At 40.7% G+C, this 9831-nt stretch overlaps 1 protein-coding gene across 1 annotated transcript; it reads right to left on the reverse strand.

The window, feature by feature from the left end:
• Window positions 1–220: 220 nt before the first annotated feature.
• LOC124708359 (probable protein arginine N-methyltransferase 6.2) lies at window positions 221–5950 on the reverse strand. Its single transcript, XM_047240027.1, has 13 exons — window positions 5756–5950; window positions 4796–4861; window positions 4612–4680; window positions 3964–3999; window positions 3447–3512; window positions 3171–3239; window positions 2996–3073; window positions 2821–2899; window positions 2486–2580; window positions 2211–2295; window positions 1095–1288; window positions 857–975; window positions 221–758 (listed from the first exon to the last, which is right to left on the reverse strand). Exons 1-13 carry the CDS (start codon window positions 5948–5950, stop codon window positions 716–718), a joined length of 1194 nt encoding a protein of 397 aa, XP_047095983.1. The 3' UTR covers window positions 221–715.
• Window positions 5951–9831: the final 3881 nt, after the last annotated feature.

Raw genomic sequence — 9831 nt, forward strand, 5'->3', positions numbered from 1 at the left:
TGTAAGTTTACTAATTTCGAAAAAAGTTAAGACAACTAATTTCGAACAGAGGAAGTACGAATCAAGGTTTTGCAGAAGAATGGTAAAAGGAGTTTGATACTTCCAATCTATTTTATTGGCTGCGATGAAGCGCATGTATGCAATTGATAATTTGTTGTCAGAAAGAATTAGTCACATAATCTCACAGACCGTGGAACTACTATAACTATATCTGTGGAAGGAAGGAGAAATCTTCGAGTTATTATTACAACCTCTCAAGGGCCAGATGAATGTTATGTTCTTACAAACAATGGAAGCAATCTGCATTGCTATCTAGTGTAAAAAGGCACTAATCAGAGGAGCTAAGACAAGCTGTCCTATACTACCTTGGCCAGCATGTAATTATTAAATTTCTAAATGCTTCTTTCATCAATCAGATACACATGATCATTAGACTACTGAACTACTCAAGCTCAACTGCGAACAATGAAAATCTAAGTCCTGGTTTGGAGTAATGGATTTTGTTGGAGTTCTGGTGGGATTTCTCCATGTCCTAAAGAAACTCAAGCTTTCCAAACAAAAACTAAATGGTCGTATTTGTTGATCTATTTGCCACCATGACATCCCGCTTCAGTCAGAATGCTCGAAAAGTGCAATGACCAATACGGTTCATGATGAATGGGGACAATCGATCTGTGCCTATCTGCGAACCATTATTCTGTTGTAGTTTTACATGCTATCGCATAACCGATTCTTTGACGTACCATTGTTCTCCAGTACTGCAAAGACACGAGGGATTCAGAGTTATATCAAACTTGGAAGTGGGGGCACGAAATGAAAAGAATAGATAGCACCAAACCAGAGCAACGAGACTCACAAATATTTCAAGCAGATATTGAGGAAGCGGGCATGTTGCTGGCTCTGAGATATGGTAACAGAACCTTCCATAATCTGGTCTTTCTTTAGCTCGATAGGTTCAAATAAGTACAATAGAGTCTGCGTTAAGAAAAACAGCATTCCTGTGGATGTTAGCAACGCATTTTTCTAGGAATTTCAAAAATAATATGCTAATTCGAAAAGTAAACCAACATGGTACTAGTGTTTAAAGCCATCACCTGCTGCCAATGAGTAGGCGCATCCTCTGGGGCAGTTGACAGAACAATGGACATATCTTGTTTTTTCTTTTTGCTGCTTGGGCTAGAATTTTGCATGTCCACATCCAAGGGTTGGCTTGCTTGCTTCTTGACTTTCTGGCGAACTGGTCCGTTAAACTCAACATCGAACCAAAATGCAAATCCATGCAATGGAGCTGAAAAATAGCACGAGACGGAAGTGAGCAGGCTTAGCATTTCCATGCGGATGAAGACAAGCAAGAAATATTCAAAGAGTACAACTGTACCCAAGATTAAGTTGTTTTTCACGTCTTCGGTAAAATTATCTTTGATTACAAGTTTACCGAATAATTTCAACTGACACTCCATCTGAATTAGGCCTAATCATGTCTCAATCTAGACCAAATACAAACTATGCACACATTTTATATAAATTTATCTTTGCATGTATGTATGACTAGTGACGCAAACATTATTTTCATCTTACCAGAGCACTCAATGGAAGGGTACCATGGCCATTCTCATTTGTGGTTTCCTCAATCTTAGAACTTTCTAAATCTTTGTGCCCGGTGAAAATAGAACTCGTAACAGGACTTCAAAGAGTGCAATATTTAAACGATTCATTCAGAAAAGAAGAAAGAGCACTGTGTTGACAAAACATGACTACAATTATCAGAATTAAAACAGTCCTATCACCATACATACTTAACACCAGTTAGCCACCTGAGGCTGCTAAGAATTGTGACCTTGCCACAACATGTTAGTGAGAAGGAAAGAGAATCCTGATTGCAGTAAGAATACAGGTAACACTTCTCCCATAAACCTTATAAATTCTGCTTTCCACTTCTCTAGGAAGCTTGAGTAGAAATAGATTTATTCTATCAACAGAAACATCACACAGCTTATCTAAAAGCCATTTCAACAGCACTCTGTCCAATAGTGATGAAAAGCTTAAGACCTTCAAAACAGGCCTGGTACGTTTATCCTCAAGAACTCCATGGATTAAAGAACTTGATCAAAAATCAGTAAAAAAACTATCTGTACAAATTTACTAGATTACCCTAACTTTTACTTCACCAGAAGTGCCGCATTTGTAGAAACAAATGAAATACAACTGACCTTGCAACATCGATGTAAACTTAAATGCAGCAGTAACCGTTTCAAGGTCTGGAGCTTGAATTGTATAGCAATCCACTTGTGCCACCTGCTCCAGGGACCTCAAGTAAGTTCTACTACAAATAATTCAGCTCACATATAAAAAGAATAGAGCTATGCATAGTATAGCTGCACACAAACAGAAACTAATTTATATGCTAGATTCTCGGAGTGATATACTCATAAAACTGCCTGTTAAGCAGAATGGAAAATATACAGTTCAGCAAGGGTTATCTTACCACTGCTGGCCATGTCAAAACATTCTCTCCACTAATCGTCTCAACAGATGGCTCCATGAATGCACATTGTTTTGCAAGAGGCATCATAGAAGACACTGAAGTCAAGCAAATAATACACTACAGATTAATCTGTGAATGAAAATAATTGCATATTCAGTGTTATGGCAACTAATCTGTGAATGAAAATAATTGCATATTCAGTGTTATGGCAACTTTGGAAGCCATTTACCTATTGACACGGTACAAACAAGCAACTAAATATCCTCAGTCTCCTCATAAATTGGGAATTTTATACTAGTTATAAAGAGAACATACACAAAGGACAATGACCTTACTTTTAATACCATAGACATCTCGCCAGAAGTAAATACTATCCTGATATCTTCGCGAATTTGTAATAGGTGCAAGATAAAGCTGCAGCACAAATATTTCTGTTATGTCAGCCTGACAAAAACAATTATAGATGTCTCAACCAAATAACTTATACATAACATTCGATCAAACACTTACCGATGCATGAGATGGAAGAATAAGACCCCCTGGCTTTAGCCATTTATCCCTAGCAAAAATTACACTCCCCAGCATACTCTATTATAAACATGATTATATTTCAAATTTCACATATAGGACAAACATAAAGTGATGTGTGGGATAAGTCCAATTGTACAAATAAGATTTATAGAACCTCATAGAGAAGCATGTAACCCATCCATTCAGATATGATGACATCAACCTTTTCTTCAATCTCGACATCCTGCATTAGAATATTACAGCACTTAAGTTGCCTAACATCAAAGATCTCAAAGTGGAATTTTAAGGATTCTGGCACAGCTACAATCCGACAATGCTAAGTTATAATCACAAAAGCAAGAGAATGTTTTAATCCTGACATCAAACTATGATAACAATTTAGGTATATGCAAATGGTGACGAAATGGCAAAGCTAGGTAGAAAAGTGTACCTCAATTCGGCCATGCAAAACAATGACTTTATCAGACAGCTCATTTTCTCTCACAATTTCCACTGCCTAAACAAGTTCAGATTAAAGAAAATAGAATCAACATTATAATTTGTAGAAGCTAATAACAAAACAATGGAAGTAAGAAAAATGTATATCGACTAAAATGCATAAGGCATTTTACAAGCATACATATTATTAGCCAATGGAGTTGAAACATAACATCAAGTAAGTGAGTTTGCTAATGGTAGCACCACGTTTCAAGCTACAAAGTATTTATTTATCACTATTCTAACAGAAAAGTATTTATTTGATCATAAAGGGCTTCCTCCATGTTGTAGTTAGTTGTCAAGAAGCATACATGAGAGGAGCTTGGATGGATCTTGTAAATATATAGAAGATCTACTATCCAATTATATAACAAGGTTAATATTTCTATGCCGCAAAAAAGGTACAGCAGTGTAGCACTAGCTTATTAAATACACTTGTAGTTTTGAAATCTCAACAGGAAGGGGTCTACCTGTAACGCAATATCACTTGCATCAACTGCATAGACCTGAAATACAATAAACTCATCAGAAGATGGATTATAAATGAATGAGAAACAGGACATCTGTCATCGCCATCATGAAATGAATCGGCACATAAAAATAACTAAAAACAACATGCAGCCTTCATGCAAAAAGAACCCATATTATTACACAGTATACATCATGCATATGTTGGTTTTTTAATAAAAGGAATGGTTTAAAAACTGCAATAAAAGGATAGATAATTCAAAGCACAGCAAGTGTAAACATGAGCATCGCTAGTAGTTGGTAAACATCTGGTGCAATAGATCTTCTGGTTATATAAATATTAAACGATCAATGCATGCATTAATGCAGCTAAGTATGAATTCAATGCATGCATTAATGCAGCTAAGCATTACTAGTCGGATATGTTGTTCAGAAATAGACATGTATGATCAACAAAACAAAAAATCACTACATGATTACACAACTGATCAACAGCTGCTAAGTATGAATTCAACAAGTGAAATCAAATTTGCTGGATTCATCACACATCGATGTAGTGAGGGACACTTAGAAATTTCAGCAGAAGTTCAAATTAATGATATCATCAGCAATAAATAAGTGTGCAGCTAATAATTAAGTACTGAAGTTACCCGAGTGGCACCAGCAAATGCACAAAATATAGAAAGAACACCAGTGCCACAGCCAACATCCAACACAACCTGAAAAGTGCCAATTCGGACATTCATGAGAGTTAATTTAGTAAACAGAAAGATGTACCCTCTTTGGTACCTATCCAAGAATATTGTGTGGTCTAGCAAGCAGACAAATTCTAACCTTGCCTGAAATTAAATCTCTGTGATGCATGATAGCATTTCTGTAAGTATTAGTCCTCACATGATCCTGCAATTAGCAATCTCAAGATGAATAAGAATTAAAAAACGATGATGCTGCATTAGCTCGAGACCTGAGTGATGCACTACTGAAATCACCTAACATAACAACAAAAAGAGGACTTGGTGCGACTATTAGTGGTTCATTCTGGTACATCTTTTTTATTAGGTATACTAGGAATACGATAGATACATTGCGGTACTCTGTGTCAGTGATTAGCCATACCAGCAATTCATAATCAATCAATACACCCCAGGAATGCAAGCTTAGAACCCAACAAATGACCAGATAGCAGCATCTGGAAATTTCCAGGTCCGGGACCGTTGGCAAACAACGCTACCGTCACAGCATAGCATTTGGGCAACAGCAGTGTTACAGTAGTGCCTCCATACAGGAATACACAATACGGACATATACGATTTTTCTTGTTAATTTTCTGATAAACCGAAGCAATCATGACACTGTTCTTTGTGTGGCTTATGTTGTGCTACATAAGGATTCGGGTAGTGGTATTTTACCTACCAAAGCCAAACAATACTTCAGATAAATGTTGTATGACCGTAAACATTAAGACTATCCATATCCTCTCACAAAAAAATATGACTCCTACAATGCTATATTTAGTCAATAAATAGCATTAACTATGTGAGCTCATACACTAACTGAACCTATGGCAAACACTAGTTCACATCAACGCAGGTGGTGGAACAGTAAGGAACCTCAGAGCAGCGTGATTTGTTCGACGGAGACGAAGTCAGGTCCACAGATCGCCGCCCGCAGTAAACAAAACCCTAACCCCCACCGATGCAACAGCCGTACAACCCTCCCAACATGGTTACCCGGAGGAGCAGAATCCACAGAGAGAGGAATGAGAGGGTGGTGTGCGTGAGCGCGGCGCGTAACCTTGAGCATTTCCTCGTGGACGCCGAGGTGGGAGTAGGCCTTGAAGTAGGCCATGTCGTAGTCGGTGCAGGGCGGCGGCGCGGGATGCGGCGGCGCCGAGCCGGCCTGGTCCGGAGGGGCACCCATGCCGCCGACGCGCCGCGGCCTGCGCGGGCGCGGCAGGTGACCGTTGCCGTCGGCACCGCCGGCGAACATCGGGGGGAAAGGTCCGTCGCTTGCGGCTTGTGGCGAGTGGGGCGAAGGACACTGGGACTGGGAGTGGAGACGGCCAACTACTTTAGAATTCAGTTTCCTCGCGTGGGCCATCTCGTGCTCAGGTGGTCTAACGGGCCCGCTACCGTGCACGCACTCTTGCGTGGGCACAAATTTAGGCCCATTTCTTCTGAGGCTGTCATGAGTGGCATGCCTACCAGTGAGCAGACAGGGCCCGTTTAAGTTCGAAATAGTGCTCTGTAAATATTCTTGACATATGTTTTGGGCATCCCTAAGAAAGTTCATGTATCAAAAATGAAATGTCCATACAACACTGCAAAATAAAATATACTTGTGTAAAACTATCCTCCATATATATGTTTCACCAGAAATAATAAAATTATTATTAATTAAAAGGAAGTGTGATGAATTTAAGAAAATAACCTACCTAGTTTTCGATATATTATACTGTTGTCAAAAATATTAATTTTGAAACAAAATACCTATTAAGCACATAACATAATATGGATGATCACTTTACTATAAGCAAAATAGTGAGCTACCCATGTGGATAGCAACGCACATCAATCTGGCCCTTGAATCAACCCTATAGATTTTCGCCATCCATCCAAACAAACGCCATTAAGCAGCGATTTCTTTTAAATAATACACTTTTTTTCTTATTCCAGAAATAATATTCAGTTTCGAGATTTTCCAGCAATAATACACTGTCGGGTTCAGGGAACCCAAAATTTAAAACTCGGAGTGCAGAAACCCGAGTGGCTGGGGAATCTGCCTCTACCGCCTGCAGTCGGACTTCTCCACCCCAAGAAGATGTTGTCGGCCTGGCGCGTTCCGAGTGCGCGCTGTCGGCTGGACAGCAGCAGGCATGTCGGGCTGGAGAATCCCGAGGCAAGGGAATCGGGTTCCCTGACCCCGAGTTGTGTCAGCTCCTTTTAAAATAGTGCGTCAACGTTGCCGACGCTGTTCTTCTTCCTCCTTCGTTTTCTCTAAGCTCAGCTCAGCTGCTCTCTCTCTTTAGGTTTTGCTCTCAGTTTCACCTTTATTTTCTCTCATTTCACAGCGATTTGTCCAATATTTTATCGTTATTTCACCATCAAATGTAGTAGAATCACCTGATCTGTAGATGGATTGTTTTGGGGACGTTTTGGTGGAGGTGATGTTGGAGGTGGTGGTGGTGGTGGTGGGTGGTGGGTGGTGTTGCTGTTTGAGGTGGTCGTGGTGCTGCTGCTGCATGGTCGAGGAGCTGGGCTGCTAACGGAGCTGTTTCGCACGCTTCAAGGGTAAACCCTAATCCCTGATATTATATGGTATAATCATGCATGTTGCGTTCATTAGCTTGCCAGATTAGTTACAGATATAGTTACCGGTAGAAAAATATTTATGTAGTAGGTCGTAGTTGGTATATTTATTTATTTACGAGGGTATGTGCTCATTTTTTTGACGAGTCTGTATTTTGTATAGGTGAGCAGATATGTCTGATAGAGTAAACTTTGTTGTTTACTTCAGTAATGGCACAGTCCAAAATACTCCGATGGAAGCTGATCTGGGCGAGTTTCAGTACGAGGAGTTGCATTTCTCAAACCCAAAAACAAGGCGGGTTTGTTAGTTGAAGGAGTGGTCGACCGTGAATTTCAGGCTTAATCCCGAAGCATACACTGTGGGTGTGCATGCTTTGTGGAGCAGCTCCAGTACCCAAATATTCTGGCGGTTGAAGCCGATTGAGCGGATCTCTTAGTGGGTGCAGTGGTTAGAAGTGTGCGAGCGCAGGGAAACTCACCCCATGGCCTTAATGCCTCCCGTGGTGAAGGAGGTCAATTCCCACAAGGCGAGGGTGAGTTCCATCCTGGCCAGAGCAGTCAAACTTATGATGCTGGAGGCAGCAGTTTCCAATCCGGGAAGAGTAGCCATGCAGCTGCTGGTCATGATGGCAGTGCCGAGGTTGATAGCGACGAAGAAGAAGAGCAGATGCGGAACATGATGGAGGAGTAAGATGAGGATGGAGTGGAGGATGAGCTCTATTCAGATCAATCCGATGGATCCGATAATTCTGATGACAACGAGGAGGAGGATATGATCCCCTCTTCTTGGAACCAGGATTTGTCGGAGACAATGATAGTGGATGACCGACATGATTCTTCCTGGGAGTACAACATAAAAACCATCTCAATTGGTGCTAGATATGCTGACAAGAGACATCTACAGGAAGCAATCACTCAGTGGGCAATGAACACGCAAAGGGTATTTAGAACCACCGTTTCAAGTCAGAAGTTCTTGACAGTGGTCTGCAGTGATGCTAGATGTTCATCAAGGGTGCATGGGTACTGTCCGGAGTATGACACAACATGGGTTGTGAGCGACTTCGTGCCGCACACCTGTGTCCTTAAGAGTATGATGTTGAATCACCGAAACCTTACCTCCACTTTGCTTGCTCGCCTGTTGTCCAAGGAGATTGTAGAGAATAAAGCGATGGGGGTCAAGCCATCCAGCAAAGAGTTCACCTTAAATATGAGTATGTAATTTCATATGGCAAGGCGTGGAGGGCTAAACAGACGGCACTAGAGAACAGATTCGGGACCTTCCTAGATGCTTATGACGGTGTCGTCCGTCTCCTCCAGACATTGAAGGACCGGAATCCGGGCACCTATGTGGACATACAAGACTTTGGGATACCAGAGTTCCCTACTATCAGGGTTCTGCAGAGGGTGTTCTTCGCATTCAGCATATGCATCGAGGCTTTCAACCACTGTCGTCCGATGATGTGTGTAGATGGAACTTTTCTGACTGGCAAGTACAGGGGTCAGATTCTGACATCCATTGGAATGGACGGCAACAATCGAATTGTGCCTCTCGCATTTGCATTTGTTGAGAGCGAGAACACTGCTAGTTGGTTATGGTTGTTCAGGCAGATGAAAAAATCAATTGTTAAAGATCGCCCAAATGTGTGCGTACTACCACTCTCAGCACCGGTACTACCGGGTTTTCTGAAACCAGTTTATTTTCTTCACCTCTCCAACCACGTCGAGTCGAATCGCGACACACACACAAAACTAGAAAACCTATCAACTACTAACTTGAGTCTTCCGATCTTGAGGTGTTCAACGAGAACACCATGCACCTGCAAATTTTCAAAGCAACTATGCACACGATGAAATATATTCGAGTGTTGTGTTATCAAACACACAAAACACTATGGAGAGACCTTCTCTTTCACTTGTATTCATCCATACACTCGTATTCATTCCATATGCCTATGATGGTATTGTTGATTAAGTAAAAAACGATATTGTTGATTGCTTCCATGAGTGAGTAGTTTAATTTGTTATTTGGGAAGATGGAGAAATCCTAGCAATATTATGATACGAAATAAAGATGATTTCTAACTTTTGTTCATGATTATGTGTTAGTTTTCTCTCTAAAATATTATATGAAGTCGACCATGTAATATTTGACTCCGAAACTAGAGAGGGGATTACCTTTGGACATGTGATAGTATGTATGTTGTTAAGTGACATAACATGTTGGTGTGTTATTGATGGGTGTAGAGTGTATACGCTTAGGTTGAGCTCCAAGTGCAAAGTTTATAGATGTGGAAGACGTGTTTTCCCCACGAGGGTGACTCGAGGGTAATATCGAATTCTCGGGGAACTATGTGTTAAGGCTTTATCTTCTTATCCTTCTCTTATGAGACCTGCAAAACAAAGCAAAATGTTTTGTGCCCTCAACCTCACCAAGTTGTTGTCAAGCACAAGGTGTGAGCAAAGATGTGAAAAGATAATAAATGCAAACAAGAAATAAATATCAATGATATGGATGGTAATGCAACGGTGCTAGAAACAGTGTGGTGTGTGGAACTAGTGGGA

This window comes from Lolium rigidum, chromosome 4, assembly GCF_022539505.1.
Source record: "Lolium rigidum isolate FL_2022 chromosome 4, APGP_CSIRO_Lrig_0.1, whole genome shotgun sequence".
In the NCBI taxonomy this organism is placed as follows: Eukaryota; Viridiplantae; Streptophyta; class Magnoliopsida; order Poales; family Poaceae; genus Lolium; species Lolium rigidum.

Coding starts and splice junctions, on each gene's coding strand:
- LOC124708359 (XM_047240027.1), bottom strand. CDS start 5,950: ATGTTCGCCGGCGGTGCCGACGGCAACGGTCACCTGCCGCGCCCGCGC. Junction 4,681..4,795: donor GAGATTTAATTTCAGGCAAG/GTTAGAATTTGT, acceptor GGCACTTTTCAG/GTTGTGTTGGATGTTGGCTG. Junction 2,581..2,820: donor AGATGTCTATGGTATTAAAA/GTAAGGTCATTG, acceptor GCTTGACTTCAG/TGTCTTCTATGATGCCTCTT.